The 16461-nt window shown below is 39.9% G+C and overlaps 1 protein-coding gene across 2 annotated transcripts in view; it reads right to left on the bottom strand.

Moving 5' to 3' along the window:
- Window positions 1–16461, bottom strand: part of DNAJC11 (DnaJ heat shock protein family (Hsp40) member C11) — a 77289-nt gene that overhangs the window by 49870 nt on the left and 10958 nt on the right. For both annotated transcript variants that reach the window (XM_077837488.1, XM_077837489.1), the window contains 3 exons: window positions 14758–14887; window positions 8479–8552; window positions 1904–2005 (listed from right to left, as the gene is read on the bottom strand). In XM_077837488.1, the coding sequence (XP_077693614.1) occupies window positions 1904–2005; window positions 8479–8552; window positions 14758–14887 (306 nt within the window). The remainder of the gene's footprint in view (window positions 1–1903; window positions 2006–8478; window positions 8553–14757; window positions 14888–16461) is intronic.

A 16461-nucleotide genomic window follows, 5' to 3' on the forward strand; every position in this document is an offset into this window, starting at 1 on the left:
AACCTAAACCTCCCTTGCTCCAATTTAAGCCCATTGCTTCTTGTCTTATCCTCAGAGGTTAAGAAGAACAATTTTTCTTCCTCCTCCTTGTAACAACCTTTTATGTACTTGAAAATTGTTATCATGTCCCCTCTCAGTCTTCTCTTTTCCAGACTAAACAAACCCAATTTTTTCAATCTTCCCTCATAGGTCATGTTTTCTAGACCTTTAATAATTTTTGTTGCTCTTCTCTGGACTTTCTCCAATTTGCCAACATATTTCCTGAACTGTAGCACCCAGAACTGGACACAATACTCCAATTGAGGCCTAATCAGCGCGGAGTAGAGCGGAAGAATTACAACACTCCTGCTAATACAGCCCAGAATGAGGTTCACTTGTTTTGCAACAGAGTTATACTGTTGACTCATATTTAGCTTGTGGTCCACTATGACCTCCAGATCCCTTTCTGCATTACTCCCTCCTAGGCATTCATTTCCCATTTTGTATGTGTGCAACTGATTGTTCCTTCCTAAGTGGAGTACTTATTGAATTTCATCCTATTTACTTCAGACCATTCCTCCAGTTTGTCCAGATCATTCTGAATATTAATCCTATCCTCCAAAGCAGTTGCAACCCTTCCCGGCTTGGTATCATCCGCAAATTTTGTAAGTGTACTCTCTATGTCATTATCTAAATAATTGATGAAGATATTGAACAGAACCAGACCCAGAACTGATCCCTGCAGGACCCCACTCGTTATGCCCTTCCAGCATGACTGAGAACTACTGATAACTACTCTCTGGGAACAGTTTTCTAACCAGTTATGCACTCACCTTATAGTAGCTCCATCTAGGTTGCATTTTGCTAGTTTGTTTATGAGAAGGTCATGTGAAACAGTATCAAAAGCTTTAATAAAGTCAAAATATACCACATCTACCGCTTCCCCCATCAAAGAAAACTATCAGGTTGGTTTGACACAATTTGTTTTTGACAAATCCATGCTGACTGTTCCTTATCACTTTATTTTGCTCTCTAAACTCCACCTGGAAGATTTCTGCTACGCAACTGATTTGTCAGTTGTCTTTCTTTCATTCAGTTTCAAAGATGCATTTGAATGTATCTCAGCACACCTGTGACAGGGGAAACCTGTCAGAGAACTGTAGGGAGTTTCACTTTATTTGGAATATTTGCATAGGACTCAGAAGTTCCTGTGTTTGGAATGTTTTCTCAGGGTTCCAAGAAAGATTTTTACTTCTACATGTATCTCACCAATGAAAGCACAATGAATTCTCCATAGAGGAGAACGTTTTAAAACAATTCACTTTACTGTAAACCACATGCTAAATGTTTTTTTCCCTGAATTTCCTTATAAGTTGCAGCATTATAAAAGGGTGGGAAAAACTGCAATAAATGACCCTGTTAGTTTCAGATCACTCCTCTAGCCATTAAACCTGTTATGTCTAACAGTTTAAGGCATAGGTGCCAACGTCTCCTGACACTGGTAGGTGCTCGACCTCTCCCCCACCCCGCCCCCATTCCAAACTCTTCCCCAAAGTCCATGCCCCAATTCCGCCCCCTCCCTGCCCCACTGGACTCCTTCCCCAAATCTTCGCCCCACCTCCTCCCCGCCTCATCCCCTGAGCGCTCCACATTCCCGCTCCTTCCCCCTCCCTCCCACAGCTTGTTATGCCGCGAAACAGCTGTTTTGTGGCAGCAAGTGCTGGGAGGAGAAGCGGGGATGCGGCGCGCTCGGGGGAGGAGGCGGAGGCAAGGTGAGCTGGGGCAGGGGGAGCTTGGCTGCCTTGGTGGGTGCAGAGCATCCACCAATTTTTCCCTGTGGGTGCTCCAGCCGTAGAGCACCCACGGAGTCGGCGCCTATGGTTTAAGGCTTCATTCTTCAGACCAGATGTGTTTTCTACTTTACCTTGGGATTAGTTCGCTGCTGAAGTCTCCTTTCTTCCCTCTCTCTCTGCAAACGCTCAAATTCTTCTCTAATTTCAGCTGGAGTTCTCCTCCTCTCCACAACCTGTGCACAAAGGAATTAAGAAACCAAGGTTAACAGGTAATAGAACATCCAGCCAACAATCACAGACAACTGAATCTCTGATGGGATTTAGAACACTCCAGTGCTTTTCACTCCCTTCTTAGATAAGATCCCCTTTCCTGTCACAATATGATTTTTTCCTGTGATCCACTGCGAAATCAAGCCACTGTGTTTTTATTACTTTATTTATTTAGACTTATAATTCAAGCACCTATTCCTGACCCAAAGTACTTTTTACACAATTAAAACTATACAACACAAATAAGAAAAATCTCTCTCTATATATACACATGTATGTATTTCAGGTATCTGAGAAGCAAGGTGGCTGAGGTAATACATTTTATTGGACTATCTTCTGTAGTGAAAGAGAGAAGCTTTCAAGTTACACTGAGCTCTTTTTCAGGTATGGAAAAGGTACTCAGAGTGTCACAGCTAAGTGCAAGATGGAATAGATTGTTTAGCATTAGGAGTTAATACATATTGCAGGAGACCATTCAACGTGAAGTGGGAAGTTAACACTTCTGCAGTTACAGAACTATGAGCGTTAGTGGGTACAGATAGTTGCAATGAGAACATAAATCCAGTGTCTTTATTGAGTCTCTGATTTTTAATCAAAGGAAAGTTATCAATTTAAGCTCCCAGGCTCATCTTTTGAAGGCATTCCTTTGAGGACAAGGACTAAGAGGTCTAATATATCTGGCAGTTCCAACAAGGTATAATGATATTCATATACCATACCAATAACCCTATAACTGCCCCACACAGAAGAACCCTCTCACTCTCTCTTTCAATCAATTCCTTTCTCACATGCCTAGGAGAAAGGTGGTCTATATGCCATGTGCCCATCGGGTTATAAATCTGACATATTGGGATGTAAGGGGGTAGAGAGAGTTTCAAAGTGATGATGCCATCATGAAAAGTGTCCTGCCAGCAGCCCCCTTCTCCATTTATACCCAAGATGAGCATATAGCTCAATCACCTCCACTGATCACAAATGTAGTGGTACCAACATCGTGAAAGAAACTCTCTGAAGTAGAGAGGTCCCAAGTCACATAAAACTCAATAGGTTAAAACCAGCACTTTATACTCCACCTGGAAACCGACCAGCAGCAAATGGGGTTTAGAGATCCAGAGCTACATTTTAAACTAATGTAATCCTGTTATCACCACCAGATCAGTCCAAGACAGCAAATCTTAACAATCAAAATGAAATATTTATTTTAATGACTCAGAGAGACTGGTCTACTGATGTGCTTACAGGTGAGCATGTGTAAGTGTTTGCAGGATCAGTGCCTAATGATCCTATTTTTCATTATGAAGTTCATCTTCAAAAGGAAGTTACATTCGGGATAACCACATAGTTCATTTAAAAGAAGAAACAGGGCTAACTCTGCTGACTTTTCAAAACAGACTGCTAACTCTCATCTGCCTCGCACCCAGTTTTAACAGTGCTTCCACTACCACTTATACTGGAATTTTATCATGTGGAAGTTCATGGCTTCAAGCAGGATGGATAAAAATCAATGATAGGGTTTTTTTTAAGATTTTTTTATTTAAATCAGATTTTTTTGATAAAATGCTTTTTGAGGAAAAAAACCTATCTAAAGATAGTTTTAATTAAGACATATTATAGCTCAAAGATATTTCATCATGGAATAGGGATTATAAATTCTAATTCTAAAGTATGAGACAATATATTCATGTAATGTTTAAGAAAAGTTTTGTAAATGAGTTCCAATAGTTCATGGATGAGGGACCCAATATTATGGGGTTCCACAAGCTTCTGAATAGATTATTTAGGTTAATCTTTCTATCTACCCAGTGGGACTCAGTGCTCAGTCTAGAAGATACCAGAGATGCTTCGTTTTGCAGTTCTCAAACTGGATTAGTCTCTCCAGAGGTAACATGCTTGTTAACAGCAAAAATGTTTATAAATAAATAATATACAGAAGTGAGACATAGCAGACCTCAACTCGATTGTCCCTCTGCAAATTTGCATACAGAGTCAATCCCTTACCTCTCTCTAAAAGTGCAAAGTTTCAGAAAGTTCAATTAATAGAAGATCGTTAGGGGCGGAATAGATCTGGACAAGGAGAAGAAGTCTGGAGATAAATGTGAGAAGTGAGGGACATATGTATGTTTTGTTAAAATATTATATGTTTGCTGTTGACAAAAAAAATCCAGAATACTTAACTTTGTTGTTTTAGTTAAATAAAATAATTTGAATGCCTGTCTGGCAATGGTCTCCTCCTAATACAGCATGGCAAGAAAATCCTCCAAATATTAATGATTAACCTGCTGAATCGGAGATAGTTCACCTCCCAACGACTTCATAAATATCTACTTCAATTATCTTTGGTAAATGAAATAACCAAACAATCATTCATTTTCTGATATAGTGTAGCTGTAAAACTAATCTGAAAAATTTTCAAAATAAATCACTGTTTAAAAATATATAGCGTGTACCTTCTAAAAATGAAACCTACGTCTATCTCTGAGTTGTAAAGAATATGTATTAAGGTTATCACAACCAACAAGAATGCACTTTTATGTAGAAAATCATGGTTAAATTGAGTCTTCCTGACTAGTGATTTAAATCAAATCCACCCTGGCTTCAAGTGAGATACACAGTGGCCTCCAGAAATGAACGGCTGTCTCTGAAGTTCGGATTCCTGTGTTGGACATTTCACTCCAGCACTTGTCCCTCACCTTCACCTACTCCTCACGCACAGAGGATTATGGAATTTTGTGGAAAGGGAACCCCGATTCCAATAGGAACCATGCAAAAAATGTAATTGTATAACACATTCATATTCTGTCTCATAGAACACCAGAATGGAAACATACCCCCTTATTCTCTTCTCTCCATTCTACCTCATCTTCCCTCCACTTCCGTTTTCCTTCTTTAATCTTCCCCACTGTCCCACTATCTTTTACTCTGTCTCCTGTCTTTCCCCTGTTGTACATTCTTCTATTCTTGACTTCCCTAAGCGCTAGACTTTCCCTTCATCATTTACCTTTTCTCCTCTACTTCTCCTTACACCATTTCTCTCCTCCCCCTTCTTTTACCTTCTCTCCTATAGCATCCTTTTCTTCCAATATTTAAAAGCATAATGCACTGGTCTTGGGCACCCATCAGCTGAGGAAACATTCAGCTTCACAGAAGAAAGGGTTACAGTATTTGTTCAGCTCTACAGGGCAGAGAGAATTAAAATATATGAAATCTCAATGAAGCCAGTCTCCCATCCCTTCACCCCAAAAAGAGATTTGCACTGTGTTAAGCTGGGCTTTGAAAAACTGATGGGAAACCCACCAGGCAACGATCAGCCTTTTGAAGCCAAACTTTGTGGAGGAGGTTCCTAGGGTCCCTTGTATATGAATCTGAGGCATTAGATGTTAGATATCAGCTTCAAAAACTGCTGGTGGTAAAGTCTTAATTAAGCATGAGGTATGGGAAGGACTTGCACGATGCTGACTTTAAAACCACTTCACAGAAACCCGGATATTAAATCTGTCTTTCAGAACTATGTAGAAGACACGTTTGGCAGGTAATATGCTTTGCCAAGGCCAAAAGGGTGAGATATGTTGTGGAGAATCCCAGCTGCTTAACCTTTGCAAGTTTGAATTAAGAACTCTTAAGTTACTTTTTCTCTGATTTTCTTTATGACGTAAGGAAGAGGAAAAGGTTCCATAGGTGTCAGTTCACCCAATTTCTAGTCATCAGATTATAAAATGAGTTAAAATTCAGGACACATCCTGCATGGAGGCTAACTGCAAAGTTTCAAATGCTTGGCCTGTCCAGTTCTCATGAGACTGAAAAGGTCTGTTTCATTCTTTTATATTCAACCTGGCACTTCATTTGGATTCTCAAGGGCCACCTATATCCACTACTGTTTATATTTACATACCAGTCACCAGAGCCCATAACACAACGATGAACAGCGGAATAAAACTAAGTAATTTAGGGCTTATCTACACTACCCGCCGGATCAGCGGGCAGCTATCGATCCAGCAGGGGTCGATTTATTGCATCTAGTATAGTTGCGATACATCGACCGCTGAGCACTCTCCCGTCAACTCCGGTACTCCACCAGAACGAGGAGCACAAGCGGAGTCTATGGGAGAGCGTCAGCTGTTGACTTACAGCAGTGAAGACACTGCAGTAAGTAGATCTAAGTACGCTGACTTCAGCTACGCTATCCATGAGCTGAAGTTGCGTATCTTAGATCAATCCCGCGCGGTAGTGTAGACAAGCCCTTATTTGTAATTGGGATACTGAAAATTAATAGCCTTAGTCTCTACACATCCAGTGTCTAGGTTATGCACGTAGAAAGCTGAACAGACCCAGAAAGAATTTAGCAATGGAAATCTAAAATACTGGTTGTGATCTTCCATATAATCAGTATTGCACTGAGGCTTTCACTATCTGTATGTATTAAATATGAGAACTTATATTAAAGTAACATAAGGTTGCATTTTTAAACAAAAATCAAGAAATGTAAACATTAAAGTTCTACACATATCATACCCCATTTTGCCTCAAATATATCCATGAAAACCCTTTTAAAGTCTATAACAGCTGGGTGTGAAACACTATTTTTTTCAGAGTAGCAGCCGTGTTAGTCTGTATTCGCAAAAAGAAAAGGAGGACTTGTGGCACCTAAGAGACTAACCAATTTATTTGAGCATAAGCTTTCCTGAGCTATGCATCCGATGAAGTGAGCTGTAGCTCACGAAAGCTTATGCTCAAATAAATTGGTTAGTCTCCAAGGTGCCACAAGTACTCCTACTCTTTATTTGTGTTCATCACTATTCACCATTTGTGGGTGAACTTTAATTGATGCCTCTTACTGCCAGATTACAGGACTGGACAACAGGGGAAAGGGTAACTTGATAGTCACCCTATTCTATTCACTCCCTTGGAAGAATCTGGCATTGGCCATTGTCGGAAGACAGAACGCTAGATGGACCCTTGGTCTGACCCAGTATGGCCGTTCTTATGTATGCCCTGACTTTTCAACGTCTAAAATTGCTACTTTGATGAAAAATTGTGTGTTTAATTCAATGAAGAAATTTAATTTGCTTTTTTCCGTTGCAAATTAGCATGAATACAAGGACTCTGGGTGGACTTCCTACTGAAAGGTTCAGTTTACAAAGTGTATCCCTACCATACATCAGAAGGCTAAAAGTCAAAGGAAAAAATGCAAAACAGCCATGCTAAAAACAGGTATCTTCTCGATCCAGGCAACTGTGTTCAGGGAAAACATGTGCCAGTTTCTCCAAATTGACCATATTTCTGCTACCAGCACCCTGGTGAAAATATATGGCAAAATCTAAACAAATACTGTAACCCTTTCTCCTGTGAAACTGGATGTTTCATCAGCTGATGGGTGGTGGACCAAAACCGGGAGGGATTTCATCACCTGGAACAAGAAACCCCAACAGCTAAAACCAAACTAAAATCAGATGCTGTAACATGAGACCCATGTGGGACAGTAGGAACTGAGGCAAGCAGTCAGAGAAGTGACTCTGTTCGATATTAGTATTCTCGGAGCAAGTGAAACGAGTGGACTGGATGCGGAAGACTCCATTCAGGCAGTATCACGGTACTCTACTCAGGAACGCAAGATGGTAACCACAATAAAGTTATATAATGTCACCGTGATAGCCACAAAGTTATATGCTTCTGAAACTTGGCAAATGTTAGAAGCCCACAACAGGAAACTTGACGCATTCCAGAGATGTCCGCAGAGAATACTTGGTGTCTCCTGGTGGGATAAAGTAACTAATGCTGGTGTGCCACAAAGGACAGGTCAACACACTCTAAAGACAATGATTTGAGAAAGAAGGCTGAAGTGGTTTAGGCATGTTGTAGAGCTGTAAATAAAAAAAATGACCCAGGCACTCCCCGTCTCTATTCAAAGCCAAGTTAATGGTATCTAGTTTGCATATTAATTCAAGCTCAGCAGTTTCTCGCTGGAGTCTGTTTTTGAAGCTTTTCTGTTGCAAAATTGCCACCTTTAAGTCTGTTACTGAGTGGCCAGAGAGGTTGAAGTGTTGGGGAGGATAAAGAGTGGATAAATCCTCTTTCACAGCACTTTACAGCTGCTTCAAGAAATCTTTAATCTCACAGACTAGCTGATTGTGAAAGTGTTTTAGATGAAAGACATTTGCATGGGACTGGAAAGACACCGATGACACATTTGTCTCAGAAAGATGTTGCTTTTCATGGTAATATTCTATTAGGGAACTCTCTGAATGTCAGATTTATTATACCCCTTTCAAAAAAGAAGAAAAAAGCATTACTTGAAAATCCATCGAGATGTTCTAAATGAGAGAGGCAGAAATAACTAAACAAGAGTGCCTTCAAATAGATAGTTTTGATATCATAAGTATTTCAAATTAGGCTGGATTTAGCCCCTTTTGTGAGATATAAGGAAAAGAATTTCTCTTACCTCCCATCCTTCCATTTCCAGTCCTCTCCTCCCATATATGTCATAAATGGCTCTTGTCTGTGGATCACTAAGCACTGCAAATTAAAACCAAACATACTCAGAGTACAGAACTCAGTTTACAGTCTTTCCTTCAAAATTCCAGCAAATATATCAATGACTATTTCAAATAAAAACATAGATACTATAGACCAGCTGTAAATAGACACACAAGGCATCTTCCCCTGCTCCACAAATGATTTTCTACACCTACACTTACTCACAGGACACACTAACATCTCTATCCACTAGATTCCCATTCCTTTAAATATAAAAATAAAAGGACAAAAACTCTGACAGAGACATGCAGATTAATATAATCTGCAATTTTTAAATCACAGAAGCAATATTTTTTAAGACCAATGAAACACACACCTTCTAGCGATCATCCATAGGACCATTTCCTATTTCATCAGTTGAGCACAGCACATTTGTACGTATTCAGGCATTGAATCTCAATTCACAGAGCTTCAGAATTTGTTTTTTCTAAAAGGTTTAAAGTACTTTAAAACATAAAAAATCCCAATCACAAAGGAGCAAAAGCAAATAGCTGAGTAATGGCAATAATTTTCCCAGCAGCGACCACATCCCTGAAGAAAAACCTGTGAACACCTGCACTCAACTCATCTGGTGAAGCAGCTTTAGGAGGAACCAATTGCTAACAGAAAGCACAAGTCTTATCCCAGCTATGTGGATGAAGTAAGACTGAAATATTCTGAACAGAATGTAATACTGCCACTGGGTGCACACACCGATAGCACTGTGCCACGGCTGATTTTACAGGCTGCATGGTGATACCTACCCACTTTTCCAGCAATGAGCCCAGAAGCAGCATTTTGGTGCAATTACACGAATATAGCAGAGAGGTTTTTCACTAATATCTAACTGCAGCAGGAGAATTTACAAAATTCCATTCAGAATGGCGTTTCAGCACACACAACATTAGGTATTAGTCTGTATTTTTTAAATCAGTCCAGACACACACTTTTATGGTTTATTCATCTCCTCCTCTTGGTACAGAAAGTATAGCATGCTTTTAGTCACAAAGCTACTTCCTAAGGCAGCAGTTCTCAAACTGTGGGTCGGAACCCCATTTTAATGGGGTCACCAGGGCTGGCGTTAGACTTGCTGGGGCCCGGGGTCGAAGCCCAAGCCCCACCGCCCGGGGCCGAAACTGAAGCCTGAGATCTTCAGTCCTGGGCAGCTGGGCTCAGGTTACAGGCCCATCCCGCAGGGCTGAAGCCCTTGGGCTTCAGCTTTGGCTGGCTCGTCCATCCGTCCATCTGGGGTGGTGGGGTTCAGGCTTTAGCCCCCCTGCTTGGGTGGACTCAGGCTTTAGTACCCCCTCCTGGGGTCACATAGTAATTTTTGTTGTCAGAAGAGGGTCGTAATGCAATGAAGTTTGAGAACTGCTGTCCTAAGCTAATTCCTATTTGTCCTATCTACACACCCAATATCACTAAAAGAAAACCAGGTAGCTTCCCCCAACTTCTCAGCAAAGATTTAACAGCAAAGGCAGGACTGTAGTAAGGTCCCATATTATTAAGACCTCATTACTTTTACAAAATACATCTTGGTGCATTTGCATACTTCTGAGTATTTTGGATTCTTTTTTAAACAGAGAATCACAGTGATAAACACTGTAGAAAGCCTTCATGTCGATAGAATTTCCATCTTAAAGGCCTTGATTTTTCAGAAAACCGTAACATTCCCTTAAAGGTTTTTTGGGGGAATTGATAGATTCATTTGACCTTTACTCCAAGTTCACTATTTTGCCTGGGAATTTCTTTAAACTCCCATTCATTTTTAGGGGGCATGCCATCATAGTATTTGGCTTCCTTCCTTCCACTCACTATACCAGATTGACCCAGTTCCATGTGGTTCTCTGCCTGTTACACCACCCATGACAGCCATGCCCACCTGGGCCATGCAGAAGTCATAACATTTGTACTGGGCCATGAACACCTTGTGAAATGCCATTTAACCAGATGAATATCATTTATCATTTAAGTGAAAAAGCACATATATAATTTCAAACTCCTGCAAAACTCCAAACCACCAAGAGAATGGGTCAACCCATTTTAGTAACATGAACAAAATATGAACAAAAAAGAAAGGAAAATCTTCAGAAAATGAATTCAATCTGTGAACTCCCCTGCCACAAACGTATCCATTCCAAAAGTCTTCTGTACTTTACGCTAAGCTTCCCAGAACAGTTCGACCATTGGCTAAGATTTCAGTTGGATTGTTTTGGATCTGGTGAAGCTAAGGAGAGGTATTAGTGTTAGGTTTAAAAAAAAAAAATCAGGTTTATAATGGAAAATTAGCTTCAATCTTAACTGTGGAGAGATTAGTGAGCTAGTCACCTCTCCTAGCTCGGTACTCTGATATTATCTGATTAAAATATGACCATGTAGATCACTGTTGCTACCACTGTTGTATAATTGCAACAAATCTTGTACAAATTATGTCAAGTAAGCTGTCTATGGAAGGTTATGATTTGCTGAATACGATTATGCTATTTGTATACATATATCGTTTTTGTATTTGAAGTTATGAGTATTGGCTCTAGATCTGGATTTCAAACATTTGCTCCTGCGGTAACGTCCACGAAGTACTTAGCCTGCACATCTTGAAGGGACCATTCAAATTAAGTGGCCCATTAATAAAACACTTAACTCACAATGGAAGATGCCTATCTACTCTTAATGGAATTTCCTTCCATGAGTAAGTGAGTCATGCATGGACATGTGACTTGCTCATGTGATTCCAAACTCCATCTTCTACTTGTAATTTTCCACTAGCTGTGCTGAGTGCTTTGTTTGAAACAATGGATTTCCCTCCACATGGCAGAAGCTATAAAAGGCACTAGAAACATGTCCATTTTGCCTCTTTTTTGCTCCAACCTCTGAACTATGGACTTATACGAATGGGAGCATCTAACCAAGGGACTGAGGACCTTCCAATGATTTGGAAGCAACCAGAGACTTGACTTAAGCCAGTAGTTTATTCCATCACTGCTAAAAACCTGAACCAATAACTTTGCAATTATTGTATGTATTTGATTCCTTTAATGGATTTTAACTCTCACCTTTCTTTCTTTTTATGAATAAACGTTTAGATTTTAGATACTAAAGAATTGGCAACAGCGTGATTTTTGGGTAAAATCTGAGTTATGTATTGACCTGGGTACGTGGCTGGTCCTTTGGGATCAGAAGAATCTTTTGGTTTGATGAAATTGGTTTTAAATAACCACTCATCGTTAAGTCTAGTGTTTTTGGTGGTGATACAAGGACTGGAATACCGAAGGACACTGCTTTTCTGACTTCTTGTTAGCCAGTGTGGTGAAACGGAAGTTTACTTTTGTTGCTAGATTGGTATATCTCATAGAAGAATAACCTCCAGTCTTGGGGTGTGTGTGCCCTATTTCTCAGCAGTTTGTCCTGAATTTGGTATTCTCAGTTGTGACCCATGGAGGCATGGTTACAGATACTATTTTTCATATGTTGTTGGTAGTGGGTTTTAACTTTTGTAATGCCCAACCTTATCTATAAAGCCATTTGATGCTGAATAAGCAACAGTTTATGTTTAAGGTTGCAACACATAACAAACAAAGCCAGGAAATTCAAAGAGAAAACTGACCTGTTTACAGCAGAATGTCAGCGCTCTCTGAATTTCCAGAACAAGATTTAAAATGCAATTTTTTTTTAATTGAAAGATCCTGAGTTTCCATTCCCCATCATCACCCACTCAAGTTCTTCAGTGCTTTTTTTTCTTTTTTTAAGTGAGAGTTTCCATATATTCTCAGGCCTAATTAAGGATGATGTAAACTATTCCACCCACGTTCAAGTCTAATGGGGAGAAAGAAATGCTGACTTTTCAGAAAACACAGGAACCAAATTTCTTTAGCTAATTCTCTGGGATTTAATAAGGAATCATTTATTCACTGTTTTGCTTTAACCTTCCTCCAGGCTAAATCACTGATTGTCAAGTTTGCTGCTGTAGCAGTTTTACCACAGAACAATCCGACTGGCTCCTAATTCACTTACATTTCAGTTACTTCTCCCCAAATCTCCAAAACGTTGTAAGATAACTATCAATAATTCAGACAACTACAAAACTGTATCGGCCAAGTCCAGATAACAGAATATAATCTGAGGGAAATAGTTTCAATCAAATCTTTTGCAGAAATGGATTCAGTACATCTGCCCCTGACAGCAGATCCAAATCTGGTAAGACTAAATTGTCTCACCTATCCAGATTCATCACCCAGCACATTCTGACTGTTTCACTGGCCATTAAAATCTCATTTTTAGGAAAAACAGTGAATCGAGATACAAAATTAGCTTTTATTTGTGATGTGAAAAGTCTTTATTTTAGAGAATAATAGTGTTTCCTTTCACTGCCTCTTAACTGTGCCATTTCCCCTTTGGCTGGTAGGGGAACCCAGGCCCACCCTCTATACTGGGTCCCAGCCCAAGAACCCTATGACAAGCAGGCGAGGTCTGCATAGTCCTATCCCTTACTGCAATATCTGTGTGCGACTTTCTACCTTGCCTTGTATCACCCTAACAGTGACTGCAGCCCCTCTCTCTGCAGCTCCTTCTACTCCCAGCTACTGGGCTTTATACTATGTTCCGGCCCAGCTGAGCTTCTGCTTTAATTCATCCTTTTAATTAGTCCCTAGCTCCTCCTCTAGGTGCAGCCTAGGCAGTAAATTTGCGCACCTAGCCACCTTCATCCCTTCAGGCCTTGTGTGTGGTGGACACCCCAGCACACTCAGTTACACCATCAATAGCATGGAATACCAACACTATTTACCTAAGAGAGTGTCAAATTCATTGTTTGTACAGTGCTTGGAGAACCTTGGAGGGGAAGATGTTACGTGCAAAGTACTCTTGCTATGTCGTCCTTAACTAGGCCTTTGAATGTGTGGAAATTCTCACTAAGAAAAGGATTGAAGACCTCAAGGATACATCTGCACTGCAGTTGGGACTGTGCTTCCCAGTGCAGGTAGGCAGATGCATCCTACTACTTGAGCTAGTGCTATAAACGTAGCAGTGGCTGGACAGGTGGTGACTTGAGCTAGTCACCTGATCCCCTGGGTACATACATGCTACCATGGCCACACTGCTGTGTTTAGCATGTGAGCATGAGCAGACCTAGCGTATGTTTCTCTACCCATGCTGGGATACACAGAGTGGGTGACCGGGAATGGAAACTCAGAACCCTTCACTACAAAGAAACAAGCTAAATTTGCCTTTCAATTTGAAGTTTTCGAGCACTGGTCTCTGTTCAAGGTAGATTTTTTGAAAAGTTTAAACAAAACTAGAGATTGAAAAAATTAGTTACTACATTATAAAAACATTCTTGCAACTTCTTATTTAGTTATTTATTTAAAAACAGCTCTGATGGCTAGGGACCGAAAGTTGACATTTGACCTGGAAACAGCACTTTTCTGATTAGAAGTGCTTCTGTTAGAGAGACAATTGATTTGGTTTTGACCAAGTTAGGACATGTGCAAACACACGCATGCACAGCACATTTTGCATGGCATTTTCTCATTAAATTTATATACGATAGAGCTAAGGAAGGGTCACGGTAAGCATCCTGCACAGTTAACTGCACAATGAAAAATTTAGTGGAGCTGCACAATGAATGAGGCAAGGACTCCACATCTTATTGTAAGACTCCTTACCTCATTCACTGAACACATTGCAAAGGTATTATTCTATGTTGTGATAATCTGTAGTATGATGTACAAAAACCCATCTACTGCATACTTTTTGTACAAGTGACTTTCATATAAACTTTTCACAAAGATTTTTCATGCAATTGACTTTCAGGAGGTCTGGCCGACATGAGGTAATGCACAGAATAAGAAGGTGGTAAAAATGTGTGTTTTATATTGTGATTTAGCCATAGCTGGCAATCTAGACAGGTAAAAACCCATTAAAAATAACTTGCAATAAGAGATTATAAAAAATAAGACCCTAACTGGATCCCAGTTCAAAATGCAACTCTTGCTCTTCTAATGTACTCATTTTCCATTCATTGGGCACATACTAGTTTCAAAAACAAAGTACTGATTTTCCAAAGCACCAAGTCAAAAGTGCAAAATTAACCATCATCTTTAAAGAGCACAAAGGAATCTCTCTTTCTCTCCAGACTATACAATGCAAGCATCAAAAATCCAGCAACTACTATGAAGACAGTTTCTGCAAATCTAAGCCTTCCACTGACCTTCATAAGCCTGGTGAACAAGGTTAAACAGTTGCTCAGCTTGTGTTTTGAGCTCTGGGTCTCTGTGCTTGTCTGGATGGTACAACATACATAGTCGGCGATAGGCAGCTTTCAGCTCTTCCTGAGAGGCCTGTGAAAAGGAACAAAATTCATTTAGAGCACAGACAATGTCGTTTAAGCGTTATTATCAAAATCAGCCCTGAAACGGGAATCCATCAGACACATTCCAGCATATTTAGTTATACTAAGTACAGAGTAAAATGAAATTATACTTTATTACTTAAATACAGCTTTTCACATGAGATAATAAAATATTAGCACCAATTTTGATTTGACATGTTTTCCAAGCTGTCACAACGGTACCAGCTTGCATACCTGAGTGTAAAAGCAGGACCCAGTAACAAAATAATTACCTTTGGTGCACATTATTTTAATTAGACCAAGCCAGCATGTTCCCATTTCAGTTTTGTGTGGCATGGGATAGCTACAGCCAACTCTGAAGAAAGACTATAAAATCTCAGGGTTTCACACCAGACCCCTCCTGTATTTTAATTCCAAAACGTCAAATCAACTTTGCAAAAACAAAACAAAAAAACTGTGGACATTCCACATTCTGCAACAAAAGTTGGAGAGTAAAGCATAAAATTCCACAAACATCTCTCTGCTGTAAACTGTGACAGTAGCTTTCCCACGTAGCAAGACCAGTACTCCCTAGCTCACAGGCACATAATCCTCTCTAGACAGACAGACTAGTCCGGTAGCAATTTGAAGGACAAACAAAATGAGAATATTCCACTAAACACATGAAGAAAAATTTGCTTCTTTACTGCATCCACGCTGGATTGTTTAGATACAGCCTGGCTTCACTCCAATGACATTTGGTGGAGACAGATTTTGAATGGCTCTTTAGGAATCAATGGAGTATCAAAACATTCCTGCCTCTCCAAAATTATGACAGCAAGACCGAATTACTAGGTTATTCATACTGTGTAGCACGAGACAGGAGGTTGGCTTTCTGTGGGAGGGATGGCTTCAGAGTGCAATTGATGTAACAGCATCACAAGCATTAGCTGGGTTCCCTTTTAGTAACTGTGGTCACCCTTCCACTATGGCAAAGGATCAAAGAGGTAAGATGCTGAAGGGGTACAAAGATTAACATGTGAATAAAGGGTCACAAAGAAAAATAATTCATGTTTATAGAACACTTTAAAGGCATTTATTTAACTAAATTCCACTGACATTTAATGCCTTTCAATTACTAAGGTTTGCACAGCTGTTTACCGCAAACAAAGGTGTCACAGCATTTTGTGCTTCAACCTAATCCCCTTTCTCAAGTCAGAAGTGATCAAGAGAAAACGAAGAGTCAGGCTCTACCTGACAACTGTGTTCATTTTAATATGTAAAATGGGATGGACACCATTGTTGTGAGCCGTTAGAGCTACTTCTCTCTTCTTCAGGTTCTTCTGTTTCATATGAATATTTCCAAGTCAGATAGCAGTAGAGTGATCTTCTAGACTTGCCTGGCTCAAGAAAGCAAATGTACCAAAAGAGCAGTGATTTTTCCTTCTGCATCCCCTTGTGCTCTCTTGGCTATTAAAATGAAACTAGATGAGAAGGGAGTGGAATATCCAGTTCCACTATGACCTTTTAAAATCAAATTAATGATAAATGGCTTAATGTGCTATTGATTAATAGAAATGAGCG

This window comes from Eretmochelys imbricata, chromosome 18 (assembly GCF_965152235.1).
Source record: "Eretmochelys imbricata isolate rEreImb1 chromosome 18, rEreImb1.hap1, whole genome shotgun sequence".
Taxonomy (NCBI): Eukaryota; Metazoa; Chordata; order Testudines; family Cheloniidae; genus Eretmochelys; species Eretmochelys imbricata.